Genomic DNA, 22,987 nt, shown 5'->3' with positions numbered 1-22,987 from the left:
AGGAATTTTGATGGCTTTTCCTTGTGCAAGGGCATTCTTGGGGGCGTAACTGGCGCTGCTGCAGGGTCGCTGCGCCACTGCTGGTTTTGGAGGCTAAAATCCATGAATACGCTGTGCGCGGAAATCGATTTTAGCGCTCGCGGCTGGCGCAGACATTCGCACGTGCACACTGTGCGCCAGCTGCGTGCGCCACTTTTGTGCGAAATTCTATGAATTGCCCTCATTGTCTCATAACTAACTATTCCTCATTCCGCTTACAGCATCCATTCTAATTTGTACACTGTTGCACTCACAAATAAGCATCACTAAAAAAAGGTCATTAAACTGCTGTAAATGTTGCCCTGTTGTGTTCCATAGGTGGAATATCTGGGAAGGATTCCTTTTGCATACTTCTTTGTTTCCTATCTCTGCATTCTTTTATATACTGTGGTCTTTCATATTTAAGTACCAGTGATGGCGCATTGCATTGTACTTACTTCTTGGAGTCAATTACACAGCGCATGGAGTTGTTCCATTTTGAATGCTACTGGGTTTCATAAATCAATGCCCCATACTGTGCCCCACCTTGCCCACACCTAGGTATACCTAACTGAAAGCCTTGCATTGTTTTACACTGTGCCACACATCCATCTCTGAGTGGGCATGCTTTATTTTTTCTGGGTCATACTATTTGCAGGGCTCAAAATGTACATTCAACACAAGCCATTGACATGTGGTGCTTGACTTTTGGGGAGTGGGGGGCGGTGGCAGGTGTGCTGTTAATGGGGGGGGATGGGTGACGTTTTGTGCGTGGTTGCTGGCTTGAAGCTTGAAATGTGTAGCCCTGCTCTTTGTGGTCATAACATAGGCATTGCTAAAAAAAAAGAAAACCCATTGCATTTCTGTATATTGCATCCTCTTGTGTTTCTTATCTATGTATCTCTAAATACCGAGATTAAAACATTCTACCCCACCATTTTACATTCCACACTTTCTTTGGGAAAACACGCACTGTGGTGTATTATACCAGTCCATGCACACAGGGATACCCCACAATATTAAAATATTGTCAGCATCTTTAGGCCTCACCGGATGGCACTGCACAGTGACAATGGGACACATAAGGAAGGGCAGCCGAGATACAAAGGAACTATCCTACAGTTGCATCACCAATACTACAAGCAACGCTCAACTTTCCACTGTCTGGCTTGCATATAAAACACTGAGCAACAACGACCCACACACCCCTTGGAGATCGCCCCCAGAGCCAAACTTACACGCAATCAATTCAATATTACAATTTTAGAATGCGAACTTTCAAATCACGGCAGAGATCTCTGCCACCAAATGACCTTAAGAAGAAACCTCATCCTATACATTCCTAGACCAGCCTACAACCACTTTCTTCCTATAATCAGTCGAAATAAACAACCCAAACCGTAACCTCCTGGTCCTGTTTACAATGAAACAACCGACTTAATGCAACTGCCCACCCCCACAACCAATCACCCATATGACAACTTGGATTCCGGCATGCATACATAACATGGAAGCTACACATGTCATTCAGTGGCACTGATAGGTGATCGAGAGGAAGGAGACACTTCAGCCTGATCAATTTCCGCTCCATCTGCAAACACAAAAAGCACATTCACGAAATTCGTGGTGAAGGAGGAACCAACATGCTCTTCATAACAGAAACCTGGTTGTTAGACAAGCCATCTTCTACCTTCAAACTCATCCAACTTAAACAGACTGGCAAATGCAGAGGAGGTATCATTGTGACTCACAAATAATGTCTCAAAATATTGACTTCACAACATAGTCTCCAGACTGTGAAGGACTCCTAATCCACTTCAACCTCAACCGGCAAGCTTTTCTCTCCTTCCTACTTATTTACAGACCACCATCATACAACTCCTGCTTAGCAGAAAAGTTTGCAAATGTAATTACTAACCAAGCTATGCAACACAAACATTTAATAGTCTTTGAAGACTACAGTATTTGGTTCGAGGAGAAAACTGAATTGGTACCCAAAAGCGTGAGCTCCTACATGGCCAACTTTCATCTCAAACAAATTGTCACATACTGCATGCCTCACCCTTAATGCACTATGCTGTGAAGAAGGCCTAATAAACCTCATCCCATTCAGGTACAGTGGAGAAATGATATAATGATATGTTTGCTATCAATATGCTAATGCGTCAACTCCAGCCTCCCAATGGACCAAGCAACCACTGGCAGGAGATGCTGCAACACTCTAAAATGGGAGGAACTCAGAAATCTTATGTAAGAGACCAAGAACATCCCTGGTGATCCAGAAATTGTCTTTATTGAGCATTTGTATGGCACCTATACAGCAGAAAGGGTTTCCAGGCGCCACAAGACAAAAAAGGGGTGGGGGGACAGAGGAGAAACAGTAATGGTCCTACTAGGCATTGTGACATTTGGATCATGCAAGTGCAGTATCAAGAAGTGCAGGGGGTGGGGGGAAGTCATGGAAGGGGTAAGGAGAGTGTGAGGGAGGGCAAAGTGCTGGGGCCAGGGGCCCAAGGGGCGGAGTGTGCTAGGGCGTGCCCAGGATGTTAAGTGCAAGGGGGAGCTGGGGTAGGGGTAATGGTGAGGAGTGGTAGGGGAGGACTGGTTTAGGGAGGCTAGTCAGGGAAGGGTGCCCGAGGGCAAGTGCTGTTAGGAAGCATGAGAAGGAAGCCTGGACAGAGGAGGGCCTGGCTCTGGGGAGACTCTTAAGGGACACAGGCATCCAGTCGTAGTAGCAGGAGGAGACTAGCAGGGAATGGGGAGAGGGAAGGAGGAGAAGAGGAAGTTCTTGAGCAGCAAAGAAGATCCAGCTCAGGATGGAGAGAGGCAGGGAGGCTTTTGCCAAACAGAGAGATCTACCCCCACTCTCTGCTTGGAGAAACATCTGATCTGCAGAGAGTTGGAGCTAGAGCACTGAAGGACTCTAGCCAGGAAGTATTTAGGGAGAGATGGATGTAGCGAGATCCCAGGCCAGCCCCCAGAAAGGCATGGTTTGCTAATAGCATTGAGGACATGGACACAGTTAGGCCTGAGTGAAGCCCCACATCTTGGTGCCTAGGGCTTCATTGGAATTCTGTTAATACTGGCCCTATCCTCTAAATGTCAGAATATTACCCAAATACTGCCTCTCTCTGGATGTCATTTCTGTTTCAGATGTCACCCTGGCTCTTCAATAAATACAAATTCGACACATTTGCTTCCTTGGAAGTTGGCATCGGTTCAAATTCCATATTGTAGTATGTAACATTGTGCTGTTTGGAAATCCATGCCAGTGGGAAAAATCAAACTGCTTGTATATTGTCTATTTGACAGGAGATTGGAAATAATGGCAACACAAAAGCACGAGAGTGATATACAGAAAAGCAATTCGGGCGCATTAGTTAAAGAAACAAACAATGTATTCAAAATAATCATATACTGAACGAATCATATATATTCATTAACATGTTCTTTAAAACAGGAAACGGGCAGTAAATAAGTACTTTCAATCAATGGGTATAAACTTGTAAAAACAACATCATAATACAATTGCAAAGATGCCACAACCGCTCAGTCACTCTTCACCGTGCACATATCCTCACCTCAAAAAACAAAACGCATAATAAAAAACGAATCATAGAACAAGACAAATTGTCATCAATTGTACAGACGTTTTTTGGCAGTTATGGACGTATATTACTCTTGACATCGCCATCTTCTACCCGATGTTCCATGATTAAATAACCCAGACGGTTTCGACGTATAGGGAGTTTATAACGTCTTCATCAGGGGACCAAATGCTTCAAAAGGGCCGAGCGCTGGCCAGATTCTCGAAAGTGGTGATGGATGCCGCAGCCTGGAAACTGTTCCACACACGTGTGTTCTTCAATGGGAAGAAATTCACTCAAGAGTTTAACCTGGCTCCTGTGCATGAAACAACATGGCGCCTGTATCAAGCGTGCAAGTCCTCAATGGGAAACGGATAGATTTTCTGCTTGATATAGCTACCACACATATGCGTCAATGGTGGAAGACGGAGCCGTAGTTGTCCCTACTCCACGACAGTGCATTTATCCACGCTTCCTCAAAGATGTTCACAGAAAGGCACGTAACACACTTATGTAAAGAGTGTGGTGTGGTACGTGACATTTAGAATGAGGATCTAGTATAATTGGCATCAGTGCTTACTTGGCAGAAGTCATAAGAAAAGTAGCTATTGCCAAAGCGAAATGTAACGTGTTTTGTGAGTTATGTGCTCTGCATAGTGCCATGCATAGTGCCATAGGATGCTTGTTTGCTTAATAAACAAGCCGCCATTCACCCTCCTCTAATCTCAGGAACAGGCCTGACTGCAGCTGGGTTGTGGCCAGCACGTTGGGTCCTGGGGCAATGAGGGCAGCCTGCCACTCGGACAAAACCCCACCATGCCTACGCCACCAGTGGAAGTGATGAACGAGACATGCAAAGCACATGAAAGGATTGTCTCTTTATTGTGCTCTATAAGGGCCTATTCCAACAGCACACATTACAAATATATGGCAAGTGAATCGCTCTGTTAACCAGCATTAGCTAGTATCGAACTTCTTGTCACAATCTTTCAATATACTTAAATGAATTAGCCTTTTTAGATGCACGTTTAAAAAAAAATAGTATACCTATTTCTATACAGTTGCTATGCTTGGGATGTGATATGTTACTTGCCAGGGTAGGAAAATGTATAGCTGAATGGCTCCTTATTCAAGATATGTCTAACCCTTTTTCATAATCGTTTTGTTTCTAAAAACACTTCTAAAATATAAGACTTTTTAATTCTAAGCTTTGCCAAACCTGGTTATGTTTTAGAGCAGTCTGTAAAACTTGAGACACTTGGACGTTTCAGGTTCTTGGCCCACTCAAGTAGTTCAGGGCTTTGTTATTTATATCTATAAAAGAGCATGTGTATAATACAGATCACATCTTGGAAAGGATTCCTTGAATAGATTTTATGGGACCATCGCTAACTTAAATATTTAACAGCAAAAATGCTGAATGTTAAGGTGGCATCTGACTTTAAAGTTTTATCTTACCTTAAACATACTACAACTTGAAAGAATACACATTAAATGATTAAAATAACCTGACAAACAGATGTGAACATGAATTTTGAAATACAAAGATCACCACCAAACTCCTACACAGAAAACTATCTATCCCTGTCTAAACTCCGAAGCAAATATCCTCATGTGCGTCCATGGTAGAGGCCAGGTGTGGACACAAAAGTCACACTATTCGCACCTAATCCCTACCCAGTAATAATATAGTCTGATGTCTAACCCCACTGCACTATTTAAAAAGCCTCTCAAAAATGTAACTTCATCATAATTTGATGTATTGATTTCCCTTTTTGGGGTATTAACCCTATGAATGTACAGTACAAATGCACCACCTGGTGGTACCAAACGGTTCGGCCAGAATTTCTTTAGAAACATTTTTTTTCCTGGTCCCTAGTCTCCACTCCCCTCCAAAGTGTATCCTGCTTCCTCCTCACTCTACCGTCTGTCTCACTCCAACTTCATTTACCCTAAGCATCTCCCTTCAGCTACTCCCTCATCTGTTTCTTCATTGTCTGACTCTCCCTCATCCTGGCCCTTGAATTCCCAGTCCCTTTATAAAAATACTTTTTCTCATCCACCACTTTGAATCCTATGTGCATACATTCTTGCTGAAGGCGTCACTGTAATCTGGTTCACCCCTCTTGATACTGCCACCATAGCTGCCCTCCACACTGACCATGCTACTTTCTTCAACTGCCCTTGATAAACTAAAAAAGGCAGTGATATTAGGCCTATAATAAGCAAGGACACATTATCGGCCCCTCTTCCCCTGTCGAACTTTACTTCTTTCTCCTATGGACACATCTCTATTCAAAGTGTTCTTTGCCTGCAGAGCAAAGAGTGGAATATTCCAGCTAGAAGAGGGAAAAAAACCAACTTCTCTCCTTGCTTTTGTTCCCAGTGCCCCTTATCACTGCAACCGCAGAGCGCTCAGGCTCACTTTCTGGCTTGTCCTTTGGCGGGCAATACCACAACTATTCTTGACAGTTACATCAATATGTGACCTTGTCTCCACTGAAGAAATACATGTTTACTTGCTAAACCCATGAAATCGTAAGCTTTCACTGCGGAAAATGGAAGTGAATTTCCAAGATGGGCGCGCATCGGCGCCATGTTTTTTGGCTCATTTCGCACACGCACTACAACAGAGAAGCCCTGTCTTCACGTGTTTGCAGCAGGAGCCAGTGCAGCCCTATGTGGGGTAAGTTGATGTGGTCGAATTTGCGTAGTTCTTTGATTACTCATGCTGCAGCATGTTGGACACATCTCATGGGTGCCAGGGCAGTCACAAGAAGGCCTTTCAATAGGGCACTGCATCATCCAGGTGGGAGAGGACCAAGGCTTGGACAGTAGATCTAAATTTGTTTTCTGGGATGAAGGGCTTGATTTTCCACAAGAGAGAAAGTTGGTACCAATCAGTTTGTGGCTTCCTTCTTATGCCTTTAATCTAATTTTCTTATTGTCCACCCTTAACTCGCACTGCTCTGTGGATCGCTCTTCCTCTGACCACTTACTTAACCTTCACCATTTCTATCCCCCTTCATCTCTGCAACCCCATTGTCGCCTATGTTGACTAAGTCAAGGTCTCTCACCCACCTTTGCCTTCATGGAGTTCAACACTGCACTGGCTACCCCCTTTGTCAATCATTGTCCTGCTTGCCCCTACGCCCCCTCTGTCCTCCCACACAAAACCATGGATCTCCTCATCCACCTAACAGTTTGAGACCCATGTGCCTCTGCTGCCGACACAAATATCACTGCTCATCTCCCCTTAGATACTACAAAGACTGTCTCCTTGCCCTCATTGCTGCTCTTGATTCAGCCAAGTTCTCTTATTACACACATCTATTATCCTCTCTTAGCACACACCCAGAAGAATTTTTCATGACACTCCAGTCCATGCTTTCCTCCTTATTAAATGCTCCTTAACTTCTCTGCTAAAGACTTTGCCTTGTACCTCGCCTTCAAAATCCCCAGAATATGTGACACTCTGACTACACTTCAATCTCACCCACCATCTACATCCTCCTCTTCACCTCCCATCATCTGAACCATTCTTTTGTTTATCACACTTCTCTGCCACCTCCCCTACTGAATGTCTGCCAATCCATCTTGAACTCCACTTGAACAAATGGCTTACACAATCTCTCACTTGATCTCAGCACATCCTTGGATTATCCTTCTCTTGCTCAATATCTTTCCTTCCTTGTCCCAAAGGACACCACACTTAACTGAGTGTATCCTATCTTTCAGACTACTCCTTCTCCATCTCAATGAATTCTAATGCTCTTTATTTCCTCTCTTTATTACCTTTAATTCCATTTTGCCTAGCATTCAATCTGGTTTCTGTTCCTGTCATTCCACAAAGACTGCATTACTCTGTCAGTGATTTACTTCTGTCGGCACGCTTTGCTAAATACTCCTGTCTTCTGATCCTCTTAAACCTTTCAGCTGCTTTTAACACTGTTGATCTCTCTTCTTCTTTCCTCTCTTTCTTGGCCTGGCAAAACCTCTTCTATTCACTGTCTGCTCGCAATCTTGGTGTGCACTTGAGTTCTTCTCCCTCCTTTATTGCACATACTTCCTCTCTGTCTTGTAGGGATCCTATTTTTAATATTCGTAACGCCCAAACTGTCTCTCTTCCCAGTCGCAGTTTCTTCTTACTGTTCCCCACCCACCCAGTGCCCAATCCCGTTTCTGCTCCTTTTCTCTTATGGCCCCATTACACTGAAACGGGATTCCACTTCCTCTTCGCTCTATTTCTTCCTACCCTCATCTCTCGTTCTGGCCTTTAAAGACTTTTTTCTTTCATCCTAATATTGGTTTATCATGTCATTTGTTTAACTGGTTTGTTCTGTTTTTATTTTGTCCAAGACTCTGGTGTAAAGCGCTATATAAATTCAAATAAAATACAAAAATAACACCTTCTCCCCCAGCCCTTCCATTAGGTGTTCCTTAACGATACGTCCTGGACCCACTCCTCTTCAAGCTCTACACCACCACCTGGGTAATCTTATTTCCTCCTTCAGCTTTCACTACAATCTCCTCACTGAAAATCTCAAAAACGTTTTCTAATTTCCCTCCCTCTTCCCTACTGTTTCAGGATTCATAACCAACTGTCTAACTACCACCAATGGATGGCTGCAGGGTGCCTTATGCTAATCTCCTCAAAGATAGTAGTCCTCTTTCTTTAAGCCCAATTCTCCTGATTCTATCCACTTAGCCCCTGTCCTACTTAATCGATCACATATGTCTCAGAAGCTTGTGAACCAATTTGATATTGAGCTTGAGCTCTTTCAATTTATCAGGCCATTCAATCTTCTACTCAACTACATTGCCCCCTTTAACAAGATCCTCAAATTTGCGCACACATCCTCTAAAACTGGCCCAGACCGTCCGCCACCTCAACATACTGACACTAGGCTGGATTGCTGTCCGAGCAACATCACTCTCTTTTTAAGTGTCTACTTATTCTTAAATTGATCCCTGATCGTGCCATCACCATCACCTTCCTGATCGCATCCTTCTGTACTCTCTACCCAAGATTCTGTGCTCCTTTCTCACAACAAAAATCTGTGCCTTCTCCTGCGCCTTTATGCTACTTGCCTTTTTCCATTTAAATCCTCTCCCCCACCCATCAAAGCCATTCCATTAGTGCAACAGATCAAGATCAGGCAGAGGTTCCACTTGCTTGTGAGTGATGGGCCATCTCCAAACACCCACATTATCCCTCCTCAGCTGATCTCCCAGCTTACCTTTTCCGATTACATTGCATGCACACATGTAAATTCTACCTCTGGAAGTACTTACCCAAGGCTGCTAATGTTCATCTAATTTGTGTCCTGTCCCCCTAGTCTTCGTTCTTGGACTATGTTCTTTTACAATTCACCTTCACCACCTACTTCATCCATGCAACCATTATAACCCATAAAGGCACCCTGCAAACAGGACCTTTGCTAAATTGCTACCAGATGTCATGCGATGAAAGTGCTTCTAATTTATGGGAAGTGCTTGCTACAGAAAATTTTCAGCTTAAAAATGCATTTATTATTTGTGACTTACTTCAATCAGGCAGTACTTATTTTACTCTAATTTTACTTCAAACTTCCACAAATGGCGAGTAAAAATACCAATTTTTTTTAAAGTCCAATGTACATCAATATGTCATTAGATCTGTAAATGACGAAACAATACAATTTGTTTTGCTATAGCCTCCCCGAATGGGACGGGTATCCTCAGACGTGAGTGCCGTGCCTGCTGGGCCTAGAGACCCAAGCTACTCCTCAGTGATGAGGCCCAATGAGGCCGAGCCATGTTTGTGGAGGCTTGTGGTCTCATGCAGAAGGGATGTGACTAAGCAGTTCGGGCTGGACTGTCCCTTTTGGGGTGGAACCAAGCCTGATTTGCATATGTTCTTTCCCTTATTGTTATGGCTTGGGAGGCAAAGAACAATGGTCTGGAGGGTTGCCCAGAACAATGCCAGAGGTTAAGATTAATCCTAAACCTTCCAGCCATCACCCCTGTTGTTTTGCTATAAAAACAATGCAATTGCATATTAATCTAACTTGCCAATTGTTGTAAGGTACTGTATAACCAGATAACTGAAGGTTGCTGCTAGAACCAAATCATTTGGATCAATTCAGAAGAATATGTTCACTCGGAGCTTTAAAGTCAGACACATTTTGTGCTTTGCAATAAATCATCTTCACATTTATTTTGCCAAGAAACTCCCCTGGTTCTTCTATTATTGAACTTCATGGGTGCCCTTGTGGGTCCCAGTATGAAACATTCTGTCAACTTCTCAGCTTTTCATCTTTTTGACTAGCTACACCCAAGGAAATATGAACTGTGAACTTAGGTAAAATAGCGTCCAATTATAATCCTTTTGGCAGATCTCTCTTTTGTGAATAAGCTAAGTAGATACCTGATACATTTCAGGTCATGCAACTGATAGCCCTGCTTTCCTTGGCTCTATTCAAGTAGCGTTACTCGGTCTAGGTACAGTTGTCGGACCACACAGTCCACCCATTACAGGTCATGCAACCGATAACCCTGTGTACTTTCCTGTACTTCTGTATTCTCCAGGTTCTGTCCAACACAGGTTTTTCTCTCTCAACCTGTAGTCCTGTGGTCTCTTTCATCTTGGATCAATACTTATTTCACATTCTTCTTGGCAGTCTTTTTGGCTTTGCCACAACTTGTATCTCATATATTTCATTCCTTGATAGTTAACCCTTTTCCTCCTTGGCAGTCTCCTAGACTTAGCCACAATTGGTATTTCAGACAATTTACTCTGTGGTATTTCAACCCTTATTTCCTTGATTTCACTTCTTTCATAAATGCTTATAATGGTTCAGCACTTGTTTTGCTTTGTCGCTGTATTCAAAACATACTAAATATATACTTTAGTTAGTTCTGTATTCAATAATGCTCTTTGTACCATTCAAAAGTACCTGATCTATTTTGTTAACATATTCATATGTTTCAATTAGTTCGGTGTTCAATAAGTATTGTACTTATGAAAAGTACTTCTACTTGGTAGCATGTTCATTATTCACAGTCATCGCATTTGACCTTCCATAGCATGGGCAATAAGATTCAGGTACGTCGGTTTCCCAGCCCTGGTCACCCTGGTATGAGTTTTGCCTTTTCTACGCTCATTGATAAGCCTTCACTCCTCTGAGCTTCTTGTTCACTCCTCTTTGCTCCGCCTTCCTGCGGGAGCCCCAGTGAGCAGTGCTCGCTGTCCTAGGCAGTTTGCAGCCCCTCCCTGCCACAGCGTGATCTGTGAAGAGTCCCTCTCGATCTCTCAGCAGCCGGCAGCACCTTGGAGGCTTCAGTGCCCCACAGCTTCTGTTGTGGGCACCGGGGAGGAGGTGTGGAATCAAAAAAAATACAACATTACGGCTGTTACACCAAGCAAAGGAAAATACACTGACACGGGCTTGTAAAGATTCCCAGAATCTTTATTACAAAACTGAACAGTATTCAACGAAGTGCACAAATAGCTATTTGGCCGTCAATACATCACAGAGACCACCAGCAGGGTTCAATGTGAGCAGTGAACAGAATTTCCTAGCTGGACATCGACATATTTATACAATTTGTAAAAATTCTTGTAAGAGGCTAGTCCAGCCTCTTACAAGTTAATACATTGGGGGTAGGGTCGCGCCAGGTTCACTTTCCTAATTTACATATCTCGTGCATGTGGTTTACTTTTGAATACATTTACTAACATACTCCATTATTCTTTAATTTAACGTTACACTCTTTACATACTGTTTTAATACAGATCAACCAAATGATTTGCATTTTATATTCGGATAGCGTTACTGTTCTTGTATACTTGTAGTTTAACATTGCTGATTCAAGTAATCCCCTGCTCCCGAGGTTAACAAAGGACAAGGTCTACATGACCCTAACATGTAGCCTGAAGGCAGGTTGGACATTAACTCTCCTACAGAGGTTGAAGAGGTTAAGGCAAGAACAAGAGCACACGAGACAGCCATTTTAGATTAAAGGGTGACTTTGTACAAAACCCCCAAAATGGCGGTTCTAAACTAAAATGGAGGCTTGATTCAAGATGGCAGCTTACATCAATTTCTAAGGTCAAGACCTTGCCGTAGAGAGTTATTCGCGTACAATTTTCAAGCAACTTGGCGTAGGCCAATATACGTACAATCGTTACAATAGGAGGCATAATTTGATATCCAGTTTGACAAACCCTCCTTTTGGCCTATGCCAAGTGCTAACACTGCTTCTGATCTCCTTGCAAGTAACTCCATACGTCATCATCCATACACCCTGAATCATTGTCTGACATATCTATTGCCATTAGGTCTGACACCAGAGTTTCTTTTAACACATACTCTTTGGAAACCTTATCTGGGGTGTATATTTTATGTCCTAATACACTTGTTGCTTGCGCGCAACATCCCCCTAATACTGAGCATATACCAGGGAGACACTGTATACAACAGCAAAGAAACAGAAAACTTCCCAAGATAATCAGCAGGGCCGAAAACAACTTCCATCCTCATGACCGTAGGTGGTCCCAAAACCATGTACTAAGTTCCCAGTTTCCCTCAGGAACATGTACTTTTGAACTAAGAACTAAAGATCGTCGGAGAGGAGTCTGGTACGTAAACGCAGCAAGCGGACCCCACTAATTTGCATACTCCTCCAGCCTCAGCCAGAATGACATCTAATGCCATCCGGTTCTGAAGAGCCACTAATCTCATCGCTCTCTGCTCTAATGTCATATTATAGAGTATGTCAGTGGTCCGGTTGATGGTTCTCTCCACTACTCTCGCTAGTCCCCTGATATCTTCTGAATTCGTAATTTGCCCAAAAAATGGCACAAAAGATTTCATAATATCTCCTAGAGTTTGCGCTGGAGTATCCCCTTTCACACCTCGTTGTGGACGAGTCTTCAAAATTTCTACAGTACTGGCAATAAATACCCCAGGTAATAGAATCCCTAAATAACAGGTTCCTTGCCAATCCCTGGGCAACCATGGAAATGCCACATTACCGCAAACAAAATAGACAGGTTCGCCTACGTACAGAGGTCTGTTTTCACTAGTCAAATTCACAACGTTGGCGCACTTTCTAAAATTACCCATTGAACGTGTTCCATTCCTCTGTATGCAAAAGGATACTGAATCGGGGCTATGATTAACAGAATAAGATGGAGGCGTGGCATTCTTATTGCCTATAGGAGCCATTTTGAAAGATATTAAAGACTGAAAGGGACGAGAAAATCTATCAGAGGGCCTAACAGAAGCAACGTTTGGCTTACTTCAATTTGCAAAAAGCGAGCATCCCAGGGGCATCAAAACATTATTTTCAAAACTATTTAAATTTGTACCATCCAAGTTCCCTGAGATGCTGTCATTCCATTCCATCGACCAAAACATAGTGCTCTAAGAGAAGCGTAACAGGCAGTTGTCAAAGGTAAGGGATAAATATACCAACCTAGCCCCTTATCCCCATGTTGCGGTAGATGTGAGCAGATCCAGCAATTGGCCTTATTAAAAATTGCATGAGTGGCATTCATTATTAACAAAAGAGTGTTATTCTGATAGTTCCGTCGATGCAAAGAATCTCTAGGCGACAAAGTATGCAATTGCACGGAAGGAGTGGGAATAACAGATACATTTTCAATAGGTAAAAAGTCCTCTAACGGATATGCTTCCTCCAGGTACTATAACCCAAACCCAACCATTACTAAAAATCCAGTAATTATCACAAAAAGGCAACAATACACTTTGGGGGTCCCCTTACATGCTTGATCATTGTCTCTGCTAGTCAAATATTTATCTAAAAGTTTGGTACAAGTGGTAGCGGGTGCAGGCATTGTCGTCTTCAACCGAAAAAACATCAATTGTTTGTTTGCTGGCAACTCCTGTCGCGCGTCTTCTTAATGTCTTTCCCACAACCCATAGCCAACAGAATCTTCCCGTACAGTCGGGCCAAAAGGCAAGCCCTCAAATGATTTTCTCAATCGCACAGTCAGACCATGCTGTACATTTACTTCCTTGGGCGCAAATTATATTTTGCAGTTTCTGGTGAGGACTAAGTGTCGTCACTTCCTCCTGGAAGTGGCGAATGGACGGAAATGGGATCAGAAAAGGATTGATCCGGAAGTTCCACTGTTGGGGAGTGCGGAGACAAGATGGCCGTTTTGTCTGGCCTTGCAGATTCTGAAGCGGTCTCCGATTCTCCCTTGTTGGTTGTTGCTGTTTCAGGTACACTAGTTACAACAGTGGGAAGGGATTCTGTGTCTTCTGTATTGTATGGCACGGGCTGCGGGATCCGTTTGGTGTGCGTCGCATGGATCCAGTTCTTACGACCCGCTACCCGCACAGCAGTCTGAGTAACTAGCAGGACTTGGTAGGGACCCCTCCACCGAGGTGCAAGGCAAGATGACCTCTCAAAATCCTTTGTGAGGATCCAGTCCCCCGGTCGTAGACTGTGACCAGGACCCTCATAGCGCACAGGTAATGCCTCTCGCACCTGGTGATAAACTGAAAACAGATTTTTAGTCATCTGGTTACAGTAATCTGAAAGAAGCACATTTTCTATGTCCCGCAATGAGCTACATTTTGGCATACCCCAAATATTAGCAGGTCTCCCCATTACCACCTCAAAGGGAGAGAGCCCAGTCTTAGTTTGAGGGGTTGTTCTCATCGACAGTAACACGATCGGTAAGGCGTCCGGCCATTTTAGCTTTGTGCCAGCACACGTCTTAGCGAGTTTGTTCTTTATAATGCCATTGTGCCTTTCCACTAATCCGGCACTTTGGGCATGTCTGGCTGAATGGAACCGCTTGTCAATCTGTAATCCTTTGCAAATTTGTAGGATTACAGTGGCAATAAAGTTTGGCCCATTATCGGACCAGATGACTTTTGGCAGCCCGAACCGAGGAAAAAACTCTTTCAACAGAGTTTTTGCCGTGGTTATGGCTGTTGCATCTCTAACTGGGAAAGTCTCAATCCACTTACTAAAGGCACAAATAACAACCAATTCATATTTAAGATTGTTACAACGTTCCATTTCAATGAAATCAAAGTGAATAACCTCAAACGGGACAGAAGGTGGAGCGAAACTTCCTCTAGAAGTCGAGGTACCTTTTCCTACATTGTGCTGCAAGCAAACCATGCAGCTTTGGACAAAACGCTCCACAGTTTTGAAAATCTTATCATTGTCCCATACACTGTGTAACATTTTAGTCAATTTTCGCGCACAAACATGTGTCGGACCATGAGCCATAATAACCATCATTGTAATGTAGGCATCAGGGAGTAACCATTTCCCTTCAATATTGTCTACCCAACACCCATCGTCATCCAATCTCCCAGCACCCTCGATCCATCTCTTAGTTTCCTCTATGGTAGCATCTGCTTGAATATCTTTTACAGCATCGATACTTTCACCCAAAGTGCAAACATTTACAATTTCTTTTACAGCATACATTTCTGAACTGAAATCAGTGGCAGTTTGTTTAGCTATCTGATCGGCGAAAGTATTCCCTTTTCCTACATCATCTGTAACCTTTTGATGTGCTGAACATTTTATGATCGCTAACTGAACAGGGAGTGCGAGTTCTGAAAGTAATCGCACTATTAAAGTGCCGTGCTGGATTTTCGTTCCGTGCGAGATCAAGAAACCTCGTTCTTTCCAAAGTCTACCGAAATTGTGGGACACCCCAAAAGCATACTGACTATCGGTATATATATTCACTGTAAGCCCTTCAGAAAGTTCACAAGCTCGAGTTAACGCTATAATTTCTGCGGCCTGCGCAGAGTTATGCATAATTCTTTTAGTTCCACAATTGTGTTTAAAGTAGTAACAGCATAAGCAGCCGTGGATGTACCGTCTGGAAGTTTAAAACGAGAGCTATCACAAAATAGCTCTCCTTGTGGGCTATTCAAAGGAGTGTCTTTCAGATCGATTTTGCCTTTAGTCTCTTGTTCTGTCATATAAAGGCAATCGTGTGACGTATCGTCACCATCAACAGTATTTTGTGAGACAGGTAAAAGTTCAGCCGGATTTAATACACAACACCTCTGAATTTGAATGTGGGGGGCAAACAAGATTAGTTTGTATCTTGTCAATCGTGCAGAAGTGAGGTGTTACGTTTGAGTTCTATTCAATAAAATATCTACAGAGTGAGGTACCATTAGGGTTAACTCATGACCCTGGAACCATTCCCTCACTCTGTTTTACAGACGCAGCAGCAACAGCGCGCAAACATCTTGGCAAAGCGCTTGCTACAGGATCAAGGGCGGAGGAATAGTAACCGCACGGCCTATTCTTCCCTCCATGCTCCTGCGTTAATACAGCCAAAGCACATCCATCACGTTCATGCACAAACAGTACAAAGGCCTTGTCATAATTCGGAGTTCCTAAAACCGGCACTGAACACAGCGCGGATTTGAGCAAATCAAATGCTGTCTGGTGTTCCAAAGTCCATGGCAATGGCAAAGAAATGCCCTTCTTTGTTAAAGCCAACATTGGTTTAATCGTTAACGAGAAGTTGGAGATCCACAATCTATAATAAGAAGCCATACCTATCAGGGCTCTAACTTCCTTTTGCGTATTTGGGACAAACATGCCAGAAATAGTCTTTATTCGTTCAGGTGTCAACCGTCTTCCCTCCTTTGACAGGATGTAGCCTAAATAGGCGACCTGCTGACAACAATATTGGAATTTTTTAAGTGAAGCTTTGTGGCCATGTTTTGCTAGATGACAAAGCAACAACACGGTGCCTTCTTCACAGGCGCTCTCAGAATCAGCAGCCAAGAGGAGGTCATCTACATACTGCAGTAATGTGCAAGTAGCAGGCAACTCGAGAGTATTGAACTGCTCTTTCAATGCCGTACTATAAATACTTGGACTCTCAGTGTACCCTTGTGGTGCACGAATGATTGTAAACGAGCGTCCACCTAGGGTAAACGCAAACAAATACCTGCTATCCTTGTGTATGGGAATACTGAAAAACGCGTTTTTAAGATCAACAACGCTAAAATGAGTGGCCGAAGCCGGAATCATGGTTAGTATCGTTGTAACATCAGGTACAATAGGAAATTGAGGAGCCACAATTTTGTTAATAGCACGTAAATCAATTATAAAATGAAAGGGAATCGCATTATCACCTTTTTTGTATACTGGCAAAATGGGGCTGTTACATATGCTACCCGTAATCTCCTCAATTACCCTACGATGTACAAAATCAGAAACTATACATTTCAAAGCCTGTTTGCCTTCAACTGAGATCTTATATTGCGGGATGCGAGGCAATTTTACTCCATGTTTCAAAATAATTTTAACAGGTTCAATTTGAAGAATGCCCACATCATTATCATCAATTGCCCATAAGCATTCTGGAACATTACTAAATTCTGGCGGTAAAGGTCGAGTCAAAAACTGAGAGGCGAGTGATTGCTGAGGTGACCGAACTCCGTCCGGAGAACAATGTATTACTGCATGCAATGCCTTCAACAAATTTAGCCCCAGCAAGTTCTCCCCACAGTTTTTGGTAAGTAGAAATGGACACTGTTCAGTGAAGGGACCCAGTGTTATCGGTACCGGCAAAGAGACCGGACAAACTACAGGTGTGCCTGAAAACCCTACGGAAAAGTTGGACTGCCCTGACAGGGGAATATTTGGAACCCGTGAATGATCAATGGAACATTTCTGTGCTCCCGTATCTACTAAAAATAGATGCTTCCTATTTCCCACCACCATCTCAATGTAGGGGCCTTTCTAATGAATGGGAATAGGCGTAGGTTCCAAATCCTGCTTCGGGCAATCCTAGCGAAACAGAATATTATCAAAAGGAAGCTCTTCAGAGAGGTACGCAGCAGAAGGGTGATCAAAAATGTTTCTATTATCCACATTCGAAACTTGCTTATCTTGTGAAGGAGGTTGCTGTGATTCTGGTGCAAACTGTCCTCTGCCAGGGCCCCCTGCACCTGGGCGACCTCTGGATCGTCTACCCATATTCCCAAATGACCTTTGCTACAAGGTCGGACATTGTGCGCGCCAGTGGCCTTCCTGCCGGCAATAGGCACACTGGTTAATGGTTACCGGAGCCAAGGGCGCACTTCCCTGCGGAATGTACTGACCTCTAAATTGATTACCCCCTCTAGGGCTTCTAACAATCTGCTGTAATAAAACATTAGTTTTCAGGTCACCCTTTTTTTTCTCAAGTTTTTCCTTTTCAGTATTTACACAAATTTCATAGTACTGAGCCATATGCAGTACTTCTGATTGAGACTTCGCCTGCCAAGCGCTTTCAGAAGACATAATCTGTAACTGGATGTCCGGCAGCAATCCACGTACAAATTTGTCCACAAACAGCCTTTTCCCTGACTCTGTGCCTAAGTCTTGTCCACTGAAATCTGAGAATACCTGCTCGAACCGATTGAAGAAATTGGTAGCACCCTCAGACTTTACTTGGACACAGGCCGTAAGCTTGTCCCAAATGATTCGTTTTTCAGGAACCATAGTTTTCAATTTTACAATAATTCTATCACGCAAGGTTAATATCACTTGAGGTGGTCGTTCGCCAGCTGGTCTTTATCTAGCCTAACCATGTTATCCCATGTATCTCCCAACCCAGGTATGTCATCTATAGTCCTAATCTGTTTCCACAAATCAACTGGCAGGAGTACGGGAAATAATAGGTCAATATGACTTAAGGTGAATACAGACCACTGTAAGACCGACTCTATTTCTTTATAGAATCCGGTCGGATTCTTTCTTATATCGGGAATAGATTGCTTTATGGTGTTCACTTCCTGTCTTGAAAACGGGACGTGAACAAACTGTGATACATAATGTGCGGGAATGTTCACAGCGACTAGACCCTGTGCAGCAATGGCCGCAACCTCAACCTTTGGGACAAATGTCAGAGGGACCTCTCTCATGGGCAACTGAGAAGTAGGCAGCTCTGAATGCTTACTAAGCAACAGAGCCAAATCAAGTGCTAAGGCAGTCGAAGAAGTAGCAATCGAAAAGGCTCTCTTATAAACACTCACCAATTCTGCGGGACAACAAATCTTTCTTCTTGCATACTCATTCTGCAGGTGCTCTACCATCACCTGTATCACTTTCTTTTGCATTTCTAACGTATATTGACTGTATGTGTCATATACTTCATCTGGAGTTATCGATATATCCGAAATCCATCTTATCGCATCCTTTATACAAATTTGCGCTTCCTCTCCTTTTAATTCTCGGCGAGGAGAAAATCGTTTCTGTAAGTACATAGTACCTAAACTACCACCATCTGCTTCCTCATTCTGTAACTCTTCCAACTCCTTCCTATACTCAAAAATCCTCTCAACATGCTCATATACCTTCTCTGCAGTATCTCTGGACAATGCTAAGGCGTTCAAATCCCGTAACCCTTGTGGGAAATCTACATCATTTAGTCTATTCCACATTATACTCAAATGAGGCCCTAATCCTTCAATAAAAACATTTTTCTCAGGAATACTTTTAAAATTTTTGAGTGTGGAAAAAACATCGGCTTGTTCACCCTTCTCCATACAATGTTTAGCCCAAGCAATCAACTCACTCTTCTTGTCTGGGGACACAGTATTACGAGTCACAACCCTTGGTCTCGCTCCCTGGTCTACTATAAGCGATGCAGAATCACTTGGAAGAAGAAGAGTAGGCACATGCTGAATATCAACAGGTGAAGGCAAGGGGGCAGGCAAAGGAGCGACGGCTGGAAGAACAACCGGAACAACAGCAGGGAGGACCGGAGGAACTATAGGAGGGGGAACAACAACGGGAAGGGGCAAAGCGCCAGGAGGAGGGACGTACGGAGGTGGCACGGAGGCATCAGGCCTTCGTTCATGTGAAAGTTTATTAATCAATTCATCTGACGTAAGAAAATCTTTTGAAGGGTAGATTTTCTGAATGCCTAATTGAAACGCCCTGTCCATGTTCCTAACTGACTCCAATTGTTTATTTTGATCATATAACCGTGCCTTTTCGACACTTGTCATATGTCTACGCATATGTTTCTCTCTACTCTTTTGTTGCTGCAAAGCTTCTGTTTTCCAACTGTGTAATGCATCAAATGCTGCAGGTCTAGCCTTTTTCTTTACTAATACAGACTCTAAATATTCTATACCAGGGATTTCAAAACTACCATTGGTTGGCCACCGAAGATTAGAATTATGTCTGGTCTGTCTGTGCCAAATGTCATTAAATGCTATACTACCAAAGCCTTTCTTGCAGTACATAGTACATGCCGGCGACCCCTCCTGTGGTGCGGGATGGCTATCTTCCAAAGATTGTCTGTCGCTGCAGAATAATGCCCCAAAGCAGGCAGACAATTTCCCAGGCATATTAAAGTTCTGGTGTTACCTGGTTAAATAATTGTGCTCGCGAGTACAATGCTCCAAATTCAAATTGTCAGGGTTAGATTAAGAATCGAGACATGATTCACCTCACCAAAGGACTGGGAGGCCCGATCGGGTTACTAAGGACAATGCTAAGGACCCATGTGTCTGGTGATTTTCCGCAAATTTACCCACCTCAAATATATGGACCCTCGTCAAGACGTCGTCTCGGGCTACAGCTCACCGTCCAGGGATCGGATCGTGCAGTTTCGTCAAGGAATTTGCTTCTCGTCTAGAGTGGCCATTTCTGTCGGCACCGTCCGATCCCGGTCCGATAGCCGAGCCAACCTTCAACGAGACAAAGTCAATCTTGAGGGTCCCTGTTCGGGCGCCATCTGTGGAATCAGAAAAAATACAATATTACGGCTGTTACACCAAGCAAAGGAAATTACACCGACACAGGCTTGTAAAGATTCCCAGAATCTTTATTACAAAACTGAACAGTATTCAACAAAGTGCACAAATAATATTTGGCCGTCAATACATCACAGAGACCACCAGCAGGGTTCAATGTGAGCAGTGAACAGAATTTCCTAGCTGGACATCGACATATTTATATAATTTGTAAAAATGATGTCCAACCTCTGAACCTGGCGGGCTAGAGTCGCGCCACGTTCACTTTCCTAATTTACATATCTCGTGCATACGGTTTACTTTTGAATACATTTACTAACATACTCCATTATTCTTTAATTTAACGTTATACTCTTTACATACTGTTTTAATACAGATCAAACAAATGTTTTGCATTTTATATTCGGATAGCGTTACTGTTCTTGTATACTTGTAGTTTAACATTGCTGATTCAAGTAATCCCCTGCTCCCGAGGTCAACAAAGGACAAGGTCTACATGACCCTAAGGCAGGTTGGACATTAACTCTCCTACAGAGGTTGAAGAAGTTAAGGCAAGAATAAGAGCACACGAGACGGCCATTTTAGATTACAGGGTGACTTTGTACAAAACCCCCAAAATGGCGGCTCTAACCTAAAATGGAGGCTTGATTCAAGATGGCAGCTTACATCAATTTCTAAGGTCAAGTCCTTGCCTTAGAGAGTTATTCGCGTACAATTTTTAAGCAACTTGGCGTAGGCCAATATACGTACAATTGTTACAATATGAGGCATAATTTGATATCCAGTTTGACAGAGGGACTGCAGGATTTCGACCCTCTTACGATCAGGCTTGGCCCCACCATCTCCTGTGCACTCCTGCTTATCTAGTTTGTCTCCAGCCAGTTCCTCTGTCCCACTCTGCTTCCATACACTGCATCATTTGCCAGCTCCTTCGCCTCAGGCTTTCTCTCCTTCTCACTCTTATACACATGGTGTTTAACAAGCTGCAGGTGCAAGTCCTCCAAACTAATTGCCTGACCTTGGTGAAGCTTATTAGTGGGACATGCCTGCCTATTGTAGTTAAACTCCTCTAAAGCTCTCTTCCTCGTCTCAGTACCAAAGTGGTGTGAATGCAGGGGAGTGTGCATAATTCCTAGTTGTTTCCTCCTCATCCCAGTCTTAAGGTAAAAGGACTGTGGGACATTTTTATCAGAATTGAGACTCGAGGGATGACAATTGCCTACAAAGGCTGGGGGAACATTGAATTCACTTTGAGAAGCAAAAGGGGGATACCATGTCTCACCCAAATGAGGATGAATTATCTTAGTTGATCTCTTCCTCGTCCTAGTATAACCATGGCATCTCTGAGGTTTTCCTTGAAAGGATGAAAAGGGATGAGGTTGCCAGTTACCTACAAAAGCTGTTTGGGACAGTGGGTTCATTGTGAAAAGGGAATGTGGGGTACCACGTCTCACCCAAGGACGTCCTCTCCCCATTCCCCAAGTTCCCTCCACCCAGGGGATCCTCCCTTGCATATCCATCCCCAAGGTCGGGATCCAAAAGCGATGGCCTTTCCCTGGACACCTGAACAGAGGATGCTGGGTAAAAGGAAGTGAGGACACCCCTCAGTTCCTCACAACGTATATTAATGCTAAGAGAAATCTCTACAGCACTCCAAATAATAGCGAGCAAATTTTGTGTTGAATACATTTTACAAATCCTAGAGACATTCCTATGTAAACAATTCATATACATTCACATGTGTATCTAGATGATTTGGAACACAGAGCTTCAAAAAATTTCATATTTGTATTACCTCTCATAGATCTTTTTTATTGTAACCATATCTTTTCATAATCTACTTTTGTATGGGTTAATTGCTCACAAGTTAAGCACTGTGCTCTGACATGAGGCAGCCAGCCCTTCACAATTTCAGATACTAAGGCGGGGCTTTCATCCTACTGAAGATAAAATGGGTTAGTAATAAAACATGTTCCCTGCTGTTACAAAGCTTAGAAGCGGGAGGAATCTACCATAAAACGTTAATTATAATTTGTGTTCTAGTATACTGTTGGAAGGAATGTGGTAAAGAATGAGAGAGGTGCTCAAGATGAAGCAATATGGTCATAGTTGTTTTTATGAATGTGTTAGGTAGAGGTTTACACATCAGTTTATATTGTGCATCCATTTACTCATCACCGAAAACATTAATTCGTATGCACCTACCGCCTTGAGGCCTTCAGTCCTCCTCCCCACCCTCATTATTGTTGAAATGCCACTGGGCCACATGACAGTGGGACCAGATGCAATGTACATTTCACAAATGTTGGCCAGTTTTTAGTACTCTGAATATATATCAACCTTTTGAATTCATGCCACATGGGCATGCCTTCTAAATATAAAATTATTTTTTGTAGGTTCCAAAATGTATTATTTGTAATAGAACTGTTCCGTAACATGACTTACTTAGTGAATAACTTGTGCAATCTTTACTTATGTTTTTGTTTTTTTTAGTGTACAGAACCACAGAAGCTATTCAACATTGCCAATGAACTTCTCCATACAGAAGAAGCGTATGTTAAAAGATTGCATCTGCTAGATCAGGTAATTTGTTTTTCATTAGGGGCTCCTTGATCCCAA

The 22,987-nt window shown here is 43.1% G+C and overlaps 1 protein-coding gene across 5 annotated transcripts in view; it reads left to right on the top strand.

Annotated features, from left to right (window-relative positions):
- FGD3 (FYVE, RhoGEF and PH domain containing 3) overlaps positions 1 to 22,987 on the top strand; it is a 924,278-nt gene that overhangs the window by 625,952 nt on the left and 275,339 nt on the right. For all 5 annotated transcript variants that reach the window (XM_069643609.1, XM_069643613.1, XM_069643610.1 and 2 more), the window contains one exon: positions 22,862 to 22,951. In XM_069643609.1, coding sequence (XP_069499710.1) covers positions 22,862 to 22,951 — 90 coding nt within the window. The remainder of the gene's footprint in view (positions 1 to 22,861; positions 22,952 to 22,987) is intronic.

The sequence above is a fragment of the Ambystoma mexicanum genome, chromosome 2p, assembly GCF_040938575.1.
Source record: "Ambystoma mexicanum isolate Mex_15411 chromosome 2p, UKY_AmexF1_1, whole genome shotgun sequence".
Taxonomy (NCBI): Eukaryota; Metazoa; Chordata; class Amphibia; order Caudata; family Ambystomatidae; genus Ambystoma; species Ambystoma mexicanum.
Note: the sequence above shows the minus strand (reverse complement) of the source record. Positions and strands in the feature narration are given on the sequence as shown.